At 40.1% G+C, this 15,398-nt stretch overlaps 1 protein-coding gene across 4 annotated transcripts in view; it reads left to right on the top strand.

The window, feature by feature from the left end:
* The first annotated feature begins 5,370 nt into the window (after positions 1–5,370).
* Positions 5,371–15,398, top strand: part of tjp2a (tight junction protein 2a (zona occludens 2)) — a 40,873-nt gene continuing 30,845 nt past the window's right edge. For 2 of the 4 annotated variants that reach the window (XM_030435205.1, XM_030435206.1), the window contains exon 1: positions 12,037–12,580. In XM_030435205.1, the coding sequence (XP_030291065.1) occupies positions 12,474–12,580 (107 nt within the window). In that variant the 5' untranslated portion in view covers positions 12,037–12,473. Of the gene's footprint in view, positions 5,579–12,035; positions 12,581–15,398 lie in introns of those variants that run through there. The other 2 variants (XM_030435212.1, XM_030435207.1) reach the window with 2 other exon arrangements.

Below are 15,398 nucleotides of genomic sequence, written 5' to 3' on the forward strand. Positions count from 1 at the left end.
CAAAAAAATGAAAACTGTGAAAATAAAATGTGAACTGTGATTGGCTGGTTTCACATATGAATGAATGTATATTCTCACACGTGGATTCAGATGTACACATGTAGAACATGCTTACGTCTTCCTGCCTGCCATTTGCCGCTTTCCCAGCATGCAATATCTCACGTTTTCCTGGAACTTTCTTCTTTGGTGGTGGTGGTTTGGCTACTAGAGGCCCCACTGCCATTCTGCAACGTCTTTACTGCATAAGTCCTGTTGCTGCACTCTCCCCCTCAGCCCTTACGTCTGTGTCAGCCTGAGAAACCTCCATGAATCCCCTTTTCTACAGAACTTCTCTTACATAACCATAAAATCCTCATTCGGGCTTATGTGAAGCCGTTCCTCAGCCCACATTAAGCAGTTCTACTCAGCTCTGTGGGAAGCCTGCAGATGTCGGAGTTAATCTACTCCCAAAGCCTCTGACAGAAGACAGTGGGATTCAAAAACTGTAGCGAGGGTGAAAGGTGAACTCATCTGACAGCCATTTGTCTTCTAGACTCTTAACTGGAGTCTAGATGATCTGAACGTTCGGAGCGGTTCTTAACCTTAAACCCCAAAACAGAACAAAGTCCAGGCTGGATTAGGGGGAAAGAGATGTTCTTTACTCCATGGTTTTTATTTTTAGTGTTTAAATGACGGCGTAAACATCCACGTGCAGGAAAAACAGTTTAAGTAAAATGAATTCGAAACAGGACAGTTCCACCGACAAACAGGAGATCACAAAAAAACTCAAATAAATCCACTGGGTACATAAATCGAACACTATTGAAGATATACAGTGAGATGACACACCCTGCATCCATACAGAACATACCTTTATATATATACATACATACATACATACATACATACATATACCGTATGGTCACAGTCATGAAAAAGTACCGCCACCTTACCTACCAGCTCTCTGCCCCGCCCTGTGCTCCCTTCAACTGCTGTAGGGAAAAAGTAAATGAAAAAATAATCTGACAGGTAAATCAGTATCAATTTAAGGTAAGGCGCAAAAAAATGATCAGGACACTTTTGCCTTAACTGTCTGACTTTTTGAGAAGAATTAATAATATCAGTCGCTTTAAATAGAGTCCCTGTGGCCTGTGCTCAGTGGTCCTGTTCAGAAATCCATTCACCTCCAGATAGTAAATCCCAGAGTCCTAATTCATTTGACTCCAAAACGCCAATTGTTGTCCTTTGTTTCCTAACTGATAAAGGGGGGAAATCCTCTTCTTTTGTTCTCCAGTGAGAAGAACTGAGCGATGGGTCCTCTCCCGACCTTCGGCCTCTCAGTCCCACGGTGTCGGGGCATCAGGACGTGGCCACAGTGTGAATGCTGCACAAACTACAGGCGGTCCATCCTCTGCGAGCATCACCCTGCGCCTCTGTGACTTTCCCTCCCTTGAGTCAAACTAAATGTGCCAAACCACTGGTTCTTTTGTAGAAGTCCCATTATCAACGGATGGAGATACAGTTCGTGTTCATTTGTGTTGAGGTTATTGAACCACCCTGTTAATGTAAAACACTATGATGCTGTTTCCTTTCTCAGTTACTGTGCACTTTGCTGCTAGTCCAGTGCTTAAAAAAAAAAAAAAGGAGCTGCAGTTTGACCTCTCCTTTTGGTTCGTCTTAATTTCTGTGCGAAAGTTCAAATTCCTGAGCGGCTGGATCCCTGAGGAAATAAGTTGTGTCGTGACTTAATCAGCCGCAGGGAAAAAAATAATCGTCCTCTGTTATTTTTCAAATCACAGAATTGCAGAGAGTTGCGTTGAGATCATTCTGCTTTTCAGGAATCGCTCATCTGTCGAGCCATTCAGATGTGCACCAGTGGTACAGTGTGTTATGTGCTTACAAACATTATGTATAACTTTCTACAATAGATGACTTAATAATGCCTGTGTGTTTTCAAACATCTTCCATGGGGGGAAAAAAAAGTATTTGCTTGGTTTTTTTTTTTGTCATAACCAGATTGTTTTGATGTTTTTAATCTTCTTACTACAGCCTTACGCTGCCTACTACAGGCTGTAAATTGACCAATATAAATGCTGTAATCACATACTTTTCCGAATAGTCTTCGATCCCTCACCTTTCATGCATTTCCTTGTCATTTCCCTTGAGAATGTACATTTCGTCTTCGCTGAAGTGAATTTAAACCGAACCCTTTCGTTAACTCTTTTGTCCTGGATGTTAATTATGACCACGTTGTGTCTTCACATGCCTTCAGGAGTTTAACAGTCTGTGCTTCGCTGAGATTTATAGGCCTTCCACTGTATTATAGCAATACTTTGTAATTGTATTTTTGAAATAAATTAATATTTAAAGTCCCTGCGTGTGTTTTTTCTTGATCCGCCAGTTAAAATGTTTGAGCTTCGCCGTGTAGAATCATGTACGTGCAGAGTTTGACACTAGACGGCTGTTGTCACACCCGTTGCTCAAAGTGTACATTTTCTCCGTGCTCATAGAAAATTGGATTTTAAGAGGCGGGCCTGTGAGCACGTTTTGTGACATCATAAATAGTTTGGAAGCCAATCCTGGTCCAGTATTCAGCATACACAAGTTTGATATGGAACTTTACAGTGAGGTAGGGGGCATCTTGTGTCCAGCAGATACATTTCCCATCTTCAGGATTCTATGTAGTATTTATACATTGTGTTAGAACCACATTATAGATTTTTCTTTGTATACATGTGTTAAGTCCATTAAGTGCACTAACTCACTCATCAACAGCACTGGCGGGAGGTGGTGTAGATTGTGTAGAGGGGCCTTACAGCACAATTGGGACAGGAAATAAGTGAACTGCTGCTGTATCTGTGTGTATCTAACCACGGCTATATTTATTGACAACTCTTAAACATACAGGGCGTACTCACAGCTACACATTACCAGATAAATGTCAGTTTAATTCAAGAAAGTTTTGCGGGAGTAAAAAAATAAATAAATCCTAGAATACAGTTTAACTAGGGCAAGTCTCACTCACATCAAAGTCATTTTTAGTTTAGACACAAGGGGGCGCAGCAATGATACTACTGTCAGTACACGGTCAGATTTATCCACTGCTCTTTGTCCAGTGCCATTAAAGGATTATAGAATAAATGTATTTGGCTTACAAGGCTGCGTCTTTTTGTATAATATCATAACAGTGAAAGTGAATATATATTTTGTGCATGCTAGTTTAGTTTTTTTTAAATGTCAATCTCTCTGACTGGTTCAATTCAATAGATTTCTGCAAAGCCAGCACAGTAGGATTAGAGGATTTAGTCTCAGTCTGAGTGAAAACATCTGCCAGAGGTGGAAATGAACACAGTTCATTTGTATATTCTCTGTTTTATAGAGGGATTTTGAAGTAGCTGGCACTTTAATCTACATTTTTTTGAAACTGTGAATCGTTGGCCTTTTTACAATATGTTAAATGAAAGAGGCTGTTATTAGTGTCAAAGCTGTCTTAGTCATACGTTACCTCTACCGCACTAGTCTGGTGACATTCTGAAAACCACAAATTGCAGAGTATTAACAGCTTTTACTAGGCTTTTCTAACCCCAGACATGCCTGAGTGTATTAACCTGAACAGGTTGAACCAGTCAGACAAGTGTCATGATGACAGCCGACTGTCGCTTTTGCACCATGTAAATGCATACCGCGAGTATAAAAGCAGACAGCAGAACAAATCTGTGCAGAGGTGGCATCATTTGTTTAGTGCATATTGCTGTCACTGTCATAGATTTGCATTAGGATTCACAGTGATTTGTATTTTTCATATCTCACAGGGTAAAACTGATCTTAACGTCCCTACACCAGTATGAAAGAAACACGATAAGGTCAACCAGTTGAGGGAAGTTTTCGATTTAAAAGTAATGTTATATGTGTAATATGTAATATGTTATCACGATATTTTGTTTTCTCCAAGGTTTTTTTGTTTGCTTTGGACACCCTTACGAAAAAGCAAATGTGAATTTATCACAGATGAAATACTGTTATCTCAATAGCTCCTTGACAACTTTGCAAACTCCAACTAAGAGCAAGACTGTGAGATGTAGATGTAAGCTTGAGAAAAAGGCTGTTCTGTTGAACATTTGACATGTTTAGCACATAAGGAACACCATTTGTGAAAAAGTTGGATAAAGCGTTCTTAGACGTTTCACATGTGATCAACTCTGATGACAACAGCACATGTGATTGAAGTCCACGTGTTGAATGTAAAAAATCAGATGTAAAAGATTCTGTCTGTAATGTCACATGTGAAATACATTTTGCATGGGTTGATTCACATATTTTGTATTTTATTAATATATATTCACTCTTGTATGTAATTTTCACGAACCCCTTTTTAAGTTGAACCGGGTTAAAGGTCAGTTGTGTAGGATTTAGGAGCAGAAAGGCAATTTCATATTTATAACCATGGTTTCATTAGTGTATAATCACTTGAAACTGAGAATTGTTTTTCTTACCTTAAAAAGCTTTTACATCATCCTCTCGCACAGAACCCGCCATGTTTCTACAGCAGCCCAGAAGGGACAAACCAAATACTGAGCCAAAACAGGGCCTTTTCCATTTTCCATGTTTTTAGTGGCCACTGTAGGGGAGGGTGAGACGAGAGGTATTCAGACTTTTCTCACTCTTGATCGTACTGCACTCCAGGGCAACTTCAACCAGTGACAATGGAGGGGTGAATACAACACAGGGCCGCTGACCAGGCTGCTGTATTTGACACACTCAGATTGAGATCAGGCTGAGCTAGATGTCACTAAATCCTACACACACACACATTAATATGGGCATATGCAACATACAATACTGTATAAACCCTTTTCACTGCAAATTTAATGAAATAATCATTTATTTAATCAATTCATTTATCAATTATTTGGTTTCGTCACTGTTTTGTCCAATGACATATAGATTAATAAAAATGCTTTATAACCATTTACATGACACCTTTGGGAAACACATCCCACATGTGAAAATACATGTATATATATGTATTATATATGTAAACATGAACTTGTAGTTTTATTCGATTTTGACTGCATCTTTTGTTGTTTCATTCAAAATGTAATGAGGCTATATGCCAGTTTTCTGGCTGCACAAAATGTTTGTCCAGCAGTGGTCAACTTCTGAAGTTAATATCATTTCCCATTCGCGTGGGATTCATTTGCTTAGACAACAGAATTACTTGCCTTTATTTACCTTCAGTTAGTCAGCCCGTGATTTCCGTTATTATTCATCCATAGAAACTGAGTCACCGTGTCATATTTAGGCTACAGGATGGGTGACTCAGGAGAATGTCACCACCTGCCGCACCCAGTGGGAGTCACACGCGAAACTACAGTATCGCTGCAGCGCTGCACTCCACACACCTGCAGCCGTTAAGCCACGCCCACATACCTGCGAGAGACCAGGAAGTCGTTTTTTCAAGAGCCGACGGAATCAAAATACTCAACGAAACTCGGTCCTGTTGGAACCTTTATCGTCTGCGTGGTTCATATCCACTTCTTCTCCCCGGATTAACCTGCTCTGGTCACACACGAACAGGTTTCAGACAGAGTTCGACCTGGTGAGTACACCGTGTATTGTTCGCCCTGAACGTCGACGTGTTTTCAGCCTGCTCGGTTTCGCTCACTGCCATATTAGGTCACTGTGCTGATGTCTACAGGTCCTATGGTTTCACCTGCCACTATAGGTTTAAACGACATAATTAAAGACAGCAGTGTGTTTAACATATTGTCGCTTCTGTCTGACAGGTGACCTGAAGTGTGTTCACCCCAGTGTTGCTGTTTGTGTTTCTGCTCTCAGTTCATGCTTAACGTTACTGACCCCAGTGTAAATACATGAGAGGCTCGAAGTGGGGCTGGGCGAGCATTGTACTATTGTTAACAAGCTCTTGTGTATTTAGTGCTCATGGTGTGTGTTTGTAGAGGTTAGCCGGCAGCATTTTGGACAAATGTAGCTCCAGAGGTTTTTAAGTACTTAAGTGACTGAGTTCAAATACTTCAACTTCACTGAGACTTGACTTTTCCTCCAGTAGTTCATGTGGTGATATTGTAGGTACTTAACACACTACATGTATCAAACAGTAGTAGTTAATGGTTATTTAGACTGTACACACAAGTTGCCAGTTTGTTATGTGCTCTAGCTTACATGCTGGCTACATTGGCTGCTGCCTTCATGTAGGAAGGTTGTAATGTTGAAACTGTTGCTTTGAATCAACATCATGGTCAGTTTGGAAGCAGTTTGTGGTCCTGGTGACTTTTTGTGTATAGTTTTCGTGGTATCATTTAGAGTCGACACAGGCCGGGCAGGATCGAGGTGGCTCAGAAAGAAGGGAAGTGAACATGAACTTCCTACACACTAAACAGTTTTTAAAACTTTATTTCAGTGTTTATACATTTATTTATTCATTTAGAAAAATGTTAATACTTTTCCCATACAACCGAGACTAACTAATTGAATCTGATTATGGAATTTTAAAAAGCTATAACCGTGTATATTAATGAGCGTAATACTAATGATCATGTGGCTGTTAATGGATTGTGTTTGTTTACATCAAAACGTGCCCCAAAAAATACACTCTGCCAGTGTAACCTTCCATTTGGTGGACCTGGGCATGGGACATTATGAACATTTCCTGTTACAATTATCCTGTTCAACTTAATTGCTCGATTCAAGATGTTATCCCAATAATTATTAAAAAATGATTTAAAAAATATTTTTTTCCACTAAATCATACTGGAATCACTTTAACCTTGAATTTTGTTATGCAAACCATTATTTGTATTTCATCACAGATAGCATGCACAATTTTTTTTTTTTGTGGAAGACAACCAAAGAATCTTAAATAAGTAGTCATAAATCATAAGGTCCTTGTGCACAAATTCAGGATAAATTAATGGTGGTAACCACTTATTTGTTATCTTTTATTAACAATTATCCCGATAATGAAAATTCACCACATTCAGTCTTTTTTAATGTGATCTGAAATAAATCTTTTAGCGTTCCATCACAAATACTGAGTATTTCTAATGTTTTGTTTACCTTAGCCTAAGTTAGACTCAGTTGCCAGTTTATTGGGTATAAAGCTGCAACGATAAGATAATAAATATATAAAATGAATTGCCAACTTTATGATGATTGATCATTCGCATTAGCCAAAGTCTTTCTTTCAAGCAAAAATGTCAATCATTTGCCCTAATGCCCTGTACTGACCTGCCACCACTAGCTTCGAAGTGTCCCTGAAGAAGACCCTCAAATGCCCCCAGTGGGCAGCCCAGCTTTTTGAATGGCAGCTCAGCTGTCATCGGCATGCGGATAAAGGCGATGTAAAGCACTTTGTCCTGCCATGTTGTCGGCTGATACTAATCAGAATGAGCTTTTTAAAGAAATCACAAAGTGTAATTCCCGAATGTAAGCTCTGCTTCAGGTCATTAAAACCCAGATTCCCAGAGACAACAGTAAAAACATGTCCTCTCCTCTGGGTCCTCAGTTGTGGGTTCAGATACAGCCCTGGCTGTGGTGGGACTCAGCAGGGAGGGGCAGACCTGAATTCAGTATCTAAACTGAGCTGCTCCCTCATCCTCAGCTTAGAATGTTTCCCCCCACCATCTCTTTCAAAAGAAAATCTTCAGCGGTGAGAACAGCATTTTGCTTCATGCAAAAACTGTATTATGTCATATTTGTCTAGTTTGTAGTTTGCCTTTCCAGGTCACCTCTTGCCCCCTGATGATCCAGATTATACCTGTTGTGGAGGGCACGTGCTCACTCTTGATTCTCTTTTTTTCTGTCCGTCAGTCTCTTTCCCCCTCTCTCTCTCTTTCTGTCTCCTACACTCATCACAGATTTGTGAGTGGCATGTGTCCCACCATCTGGCTCGCACATGCATTGCATATGGACGTTGCATAATGGCCTTGGGCCTTAGTAATGCAGCACTACTCCAACACGTGGGGCAAGTGACAAGGGGCAGAGAAACAAACCGCTTATGTAAAAGCATTAAGACAACCAAACAACTCCAGCTACATTTGCTTACCCCGTGTAAAAAAAACAGAAACATAGAAGGCATTCTCAGAGATCGTTGAACAGTGAAAACATGCAGCAACAAAGGAATTAGTCTAAAGGATGAATCTCTCTTCCTTTTTATAAATTAAAAGCTCTGACCTGCAGGTTCGATGCATCTTATAGTACTTGTTTGAGTAGATTTGTCAGCAATAAAATAGTGATGAAGGCAACTGAAGAATTGTGAAGTGTTAAGATGGAGACTTGATGATATAATATTCATATGAGTGTTGTAAGCTTTTTTTTTTTTTATTATTAAATGGCCTGAATTCTTCTTTTGAAACAAAATGTCTGCGCTGGAAATGTCACACAAATTGCCTGCGATGAGTCAGCCAGTGCCTTGGTGGGAATGCGTGGGGAAACCTTGAGATCAGTGCTAAGTTTAAAAAGATTAAAATGGTTCGTGGTGTAGTTATTAGAATGCAGCAGCAGCAGAGCCAAACAAAAGCCAAGTAGCTTAACATGCTGTTCAAATCTTGGATGGGAAATGACTACAAGTCACCGTCATGCAGCCATCTGTGCAAAACTCAATCTATAGCACTGCTTTAGACGATCTGAATGTTTGTTTCTGTGTATGAAAGCATGCAGTGAAAGATTAAAAATAAGTTACTGTGAGTGTTCGATGATAATAGTGGCTGTCAGTTAGATTTCCATCAGGTTCAGTGTACTTGAGTGTGCAGACTGCAGCAGATGGCTGCACTTTTTAAGGCTACGTACATCCACATCTACATCCACTAGACACAGAGCAACGTCATCATCCCACTTGAGTCGTGTCAACTTGTGTCCAGATCACTCTCCCTTCTGCTCTATGTGTCTCTATCATTGATTGATAAGAAGTAATTACGGCTCTTAAACTGCCAAATGGTTCTCTTTACTAGTCACTAATTGTACAGTTTGGTGTTAGGCAGGTGGTGTACAGCAGATTTATCAGCGCTTTTTTTCCCCTAAAAACAACTGCCTGCTGCTGTAGCAAATTAAGTTGTTAAGAGTGCGGGGACCGAAGCAACAACATGCAGAACATGTATCATTAAACCAAAACTATGAGCTAAAAGAGGCTAAGATGTCCCACAGAGCTACAGTGGTTATGATAATTATCAGAATTTTATGGATATGGACTAGCACAAGGTGATATTGCTTTAACGAAAGTTCAATATCTACTCAACCCCAAGCTGATGGAAAGTCAGGGGAAGTTTTGCAGTCCACAAAACATTTATTGACCTTCACAGCTGTTTTGCGGCACTCTTCTAGAGAATTGAAGTTGGTGGGGACGAACATAAAGTGGCTCCATAAAGCTTGTCTGTCGTAATCAAAGTCTTCTTACATCCTCTTTACACCCACAATGCATGATTGAGCTTGTGCACCCACCCCACACTCAAGATTTTGGCTCAGAAGAGGGTGTTAATCAAATCTTTTCAACTCGGTTTTGGAATTTGGGAGACTTCACACAGAACGAGCTGTATCAATCCATTTTTGGGATTTTTGTTTTAAAACAATTCCCCGTCTACCACATTGTTTTTGTGAATTATAAAACTTCACATGACTTTCCATCGGCTTGAGGTTGAGTAGATAATGACTGAATTTAGATTTTTGTGAAAACTGTTCCTTTATATAGTATATACACACTGTCTGGATGCAGTTTGGGCTGTATGAGTGTTCTCTCTGAGATTACTGTAGGTGTTGGATTATGATAAAAACCGCCTGTGAATGTCATGTCGCTGTGTGGATTCTGCACAGCTTAATGGTTTGGTCTCCTGTGCTTTCATCCCAGATGAGGCTCCTCATCTGGGCTCCTTTGACAAAGAAGACACACAGGGTGAACTTAAAAAAAACCCCTCTCTTTCTTGTCCTTTGTGCTGTTGTTACCCAACCTTTTTCAAAAATAGATGCTTGTTACATTTGTGTCTCCCTCCGCTGTGCTCCTGGTATTTTCAGCCTCCGCTTTGAGTGCTGTGGGATTTCTACTGCTCAGTGAAATCTGCAGCAGCTCTCATGGCACGACCATCCAGAGCAGTAATCCAGACGTCCAAGCTGCTGGGACATAAATCCTGTCCGGAGTTTGCATTGGCTGGCAGCTCATCAAGAGGCCGCCGAGATTATTTATTTATTTGAAACCTCTCAGGACATGGCTGCCTGCTGTCAGCTGGTGACTACAAGATACAGACGTTTAATCTGTGCGGCACACACTAGGGGTTGCACAAGTGAGGGAGTGAAGATTGTATGCTTTTTATCAGCAGAGGGAGTTGGGGATGGATTATGGAAGTTTGACAAAACTATTCATTGAGTGAAATGCCTATGTTGAAACTTGAGAGTGTTCAAGTAGGATGAGATTTGACCTGCAGGTGTCACCTTCTTAGACTTTGTCCTCTTTGTAACACCAGGCTGTTTTCCACGGTGCTCCATCAGCTCAAGTCAAGTACATTTTTATTTATGTTGCCTAAAATCACAAATCACATTGCCTCAGTTAGCTTTACAATCTGTGCAGTGTCTGTTTTTTTATTTGTTTTAGGGTGCACTCACACTAGGCAATCTGTACTGTGCCCAAGCATGTTTGACCCCCAAAGTCCAGTTTGTTTGACTCGTGTGAGCGCTCCATACTGTGCTCAAGAACGGTGCATTTTCTTGGCTGTGGCCTGGTTTGAAGAGGTGTGCTTTGGCACAGTATGGCTGCTCATGCACGGGCACAAGCACGGGTGCTCAACATGGATATGAATTATAATTTTGCATATTACACAACCTTGTATAATCAAGGAATCCAGGAATGAGAGAGGGCCGTCTTTGACTAAACAACACAAAATAAGCAACAAGTAAGTTAGTAAAGTTGTTGTTCTCTGTGTCTGTGCTGTGATGATGTGATGATATGTACATGAAGGCTCAGGCCCGAGTCACAAAATATTCACCAATGGCCGTAATATCTCAAGGTTGTTCCTCAGGATCTTGCAGGTTTTTATGTAAATATTGTGAGACAGAAATACTGAATTTTCTGCAGATTTCCGAGAACTTGCAAAAATTTGCCACCTTTTATCTGTTTCTACACAATAAATTAAATGTACATTTAAGAATGAAATTAATTAGTAAGGATACCGATAGAAGTGGTTTAGTTTTAGTAACTTTTTAAATGGTTAATAAGACAAGCTTCACAGCCAGTTCTGTCTAAGATATGTTCAAGGAAAACAGTCATCCCCTCTTTAGTTGCAAGGAAGGATTTTTGTTTAGATGGAGGCTTGGAATTTAGACTGTGGCGATTTTTTATCTTTGATTATTGGTATTTGGATAACTGTGGTGATTGATGAAATTGTGAACCATTCCTTCACTTTGACCATGTCTTTGAAGAACAATTAGACAGAATCTGAAGGAAAATATAAGACCTACCAAATATTGTGTGGATGTGGTGAATGTGTCTAATATTCTGTATTTTTCTTTTTGTCATCAAACCCCATGAAATGACGAGTTGGTCTGTTTTTTGTCACGATGCTATTACCAGGGGGTATGCTTCGCCAAGATCAGTCTTTTCATTTTTTTTATTTTATTTTTTAAAATATATACAGTAGTGTCTTCTCATTGTGAGTTTTAATGCCTCATTCTGGATAAATTAAAGCAGCTGGATATAGTAGTGAGAGCATACTGTATTTGAAAGTGTGGCACAAAATTAGAACATTGCACTGAAAACGTGTTTTCTGCCCATGTGCACATTTTAATCTTGAATTGCAGATTGATTGCAGCTTAAATTTGTTTCGAAGTAGTCTTGCCATTAGTAAACCTCTGTAAGGGGTGAACCCTGTTGGACGGGTGTATGAGGGTGGAGTAGATGGGTCTGTCCGGGTGTAAATGGCAAGAAGACTAAGCCTGGATGGGGGATTATAGGAGGAGGGGGCGGGGAGCATACATGATCTGTCAGGGCTTAGTACCACAATTATCCCAGCGGCAGCAGCCGCAGCAGCAGCCGCAGCAGCAGCAGCAGTGGTGGTGGTGGTGGTGATGGCAGAGGCTGCGTTTTCATTAGTGTAATGTCCAGAGAAGCTCCAGAATTATGTAAGAGTGACGTGCTGTCATCCCCTCTCGGCCAGCCCACCGCCTGGCAGGAACGTGGCTGTTTGTTTTCCTTTTATCCTCCCTTGCTCAGAAAGCCAAAAGGACATCTGTCAGATTCAGCGGTCGGGAACAAGACCCGTAGAAGCCACGCCACTGGGACTCGAGGTGTTGAAGCTGTGGCTCCCTGTCACGGACAAACTTGTGCACTGAGGCGGCAAGACAGTTTGTAGTCCTGCAGATGCAGAAGGAGATGAGCAAATGCGGAGATGTGGGATTTGCTTCTGGTCGCGCGCCTTGATGAAGATGAGTGACGGAAGTGTAGCAGCTGTTAGAGCAGTGTTGTGTGTGTGATGCTGTTAGAGGAGAATTAGAAGATGAAGTTTAAGAAGTTCATCACGATCATGCAGGCGGCCATTGGGATCGTACCTCTGAACAAACGGGAGCTTCTGCCACCCGGCAGGAAACTGTGGAGACCCCCCGGGTGAGTTAGATCACTGCATGTGTCAGCTTGTCATTACCTTTAATACAAAAGAGAGCTTGTGCATAGTCATGAACTGCAAGTTGGAACAGCTGCTGCAGCTGTTTGAACAGATCTATTTCTCAATCCTGATGATGTTTCTGAAATATGGGTACCTCTGAATTTGCTCTAAAGAAATTATAATCAGAAGAGAGAGCTTCAAACAGTGATCTGTGGACTGTAAAAAAAAAAATATATATATATTTCTGAGTTTGTATTTTCACCTTATTCATATTGTAAATATTACAATCATTCTCCAAAACTACATACTGCCCCTTTAAGGATCAGGGAAGCAACAGATGGGTTTGGGCTGAAAGTAATAACAAAAAAAACATCCTTACTTGTTGTGGTATCTGGTTATACAGTTGAGGTTATGAGTTTTGGTTGTATTTGTTCAGGTTGTGAGTATCAGGGAGTTCTGTCTCCACTATAATACGATAGAGGTAAATGGAATTTGGTTCATAAGCATCAATTTGTCTTTCCAGAAACAATGCCCCAATTCTAATGGATCATCCTGCACAAACAAAACCATCATGTAACTTTTCATGTAGTAGCAGTCAGTGCAAGTTTGACCTGATGCTGGTGTTTTTTCTTTTGTTTTGTTTAAAGCAGCAATCATGGAAGTTCAGTTTGTTTTCCTTTAACATGATTACAGTACTATTATGCCGTTTTTCCACTAGCACTTTTGGCTGCGCCAAGTCAAACCGCATTATAGTCCTTACTACACTAGCCCATTAGTTTATTCTACATTCAGTACATTCATTCATCTCTGTATGTGTCTACAGTTTGTGAACCATGTATGTCTGCATGAATGTGATAAACTGTGATTAGATCTTTAAGGTCTAAAAGTACATGAGGAGGACCCAGTAAGATAACAGTTACAGAAAAAATGCATACTGTTTTATTTTTATTGTGCAAAATTATCTAACAGTTATTATCTTTGTTGCAAAAAGTATGTGAACCATTGCTTTCAGAACCCGGTGTAACCCTCCAGTGCAGCAATAACATCAACCAAACATTTTGTGGAACTGTTCAGTTCAACACAACAGCTTAGAAAACTGCTTCAGCTCAGTGATGTTGGTGGGCCTCCTTACATGAACTGCTCTCTTCATGTCTTTCCACAACATTTTTGTTGGTCAAGACTTTGAATAGACCATTCTTTGGTAGACTGACTTGTGTGTTTAGAGTCATTGTTCTGCTGCATGGACCATCTTTTGTGGGGTTCAGTTGAATGAAAACTTTTGTTTTGTTGTCATATGAGGTTCACAGTTTAAAGCTTCATTTTCCATTTAAAAAAAAAACAATTATTTTCTATCATTCCAGGGAAGATGGGACACTGGTAGTCTGGAGCCATGGTGCTGTAGAATATGCTTTTACAATCTAGAATTCATAGTTCTGTCAAAGATGGTAAAACATCCGAAAGCTGACGCAGTAAAGCAGCCAGAAACCGTAATACTGTCACCATGAACTAAAATGTACTCGGAATATTCTTTTAATGGCCTTCTGCTTTATCCATGTGGCTTTTAGCAAACTTTTCAGGAGCAGCAATGTTCTTCTTGGAGAGCAGTATTAGTAGAAGCTTTTTCTTTGCTATCCTTTCAGACACAAAACCAACTTTGTGTATGTGGTCAAGGCCAAATAAAGACCCAGGTTTATATTCTTTCATAGTGCAGGGGCCGCTAAGGGACGAGTGTCTTCCCAACTCCAGTTACCTATTTAAAGTATCTGAGGTTCACCAGAGGTTCACATAAAAAAACATTTAATGTTGGATGAGTATACAAAGTAAATATATGAATGTATTTTTGATAAGTTGTTAATTGGGTCCTTTTCTATCTAGTTGTATGATTTGAATGAAGATCTGTATGATTTTAGGTTGCGTCAAGAAATACAGAAAATTCTAGAGGGTTCACAAACTTTTAAAGGGGCAATATGTAGGATCTGGACAAAATTACAGTTTAAAACATTAACTTACATTATCAATAGACTATGAAGAAACAACAGTGGTGATGTTATGTCAAAGACATCATCTGGGTATTGTGTTGCAGAGGTGTCTCCTGAAGTTAGAATTCCAACCAGCTAGTCCCCGGCCCGTCCTGTCTCTTAATGCCGCTCTGTACTGTATTCCCTGTCTTCAAACTATTCTTTGTTGGTCTCACCACATTGCATAGTAATGCTCCATTATTGTCAGACAAATGCAAAGATTTAGAATCATTTAAAGATAGCTAATGATTTCCTATGGTGGGCAATTGCATCATGAAATGCAGCCAACATCCTTATATCATTATAATGTGATTCCACTGAAAGGCACTAATCATTCTTATAGGAATATTGCCCCACTCGAAGTCGATTGAGCATTTACAGTCAGTGATGTTTGATGATCTGCCTCACCTGTTTGGCAATCAAATGGCGTTTTTTATCCTTTAGTGAAGCTACAGCTGATTGAACACGGCTTTGTTCGAAGCAGGGTTTGCTGAAAATACTGGTGACAATATGCTACCTGACTTCAGATCATAAGGTTATCTCAGATCAGACTTGAGGCTTTAAAACAGAAATGCTGCAATACATTACTTGAGGGAAGACTTTTAAAGGTATTAACTGATTGGGGAGGGTCTAATGAAAGATGTTATTGAGTTTTAGCATGTATGACCAAGAGTTTTGGAGCTTGACTCATTCTAGGACTATAAGGCAGGATGACTCGGCCTCCCTTTAGCTTGGATCTTGGATTTTATAATCTGCCTCTTGTACAATTCTAATTTGTTTGCGTAAATCTTTGTGTGTAGGA

Source organism: Sparus aurata, chromosome 12, assembly GCF_900880675.1.
Source record: "Sparus aurata chromosome 12, fSpaAur1.1, whole genome shotgun sequence".
In the NCBI taxonomy this organism is placed as follows: Eukaryota; Metazoa; Chordata; class Actinopteri; order Spariformes; family Sparidae; genus Sparus; species Sparus aurata.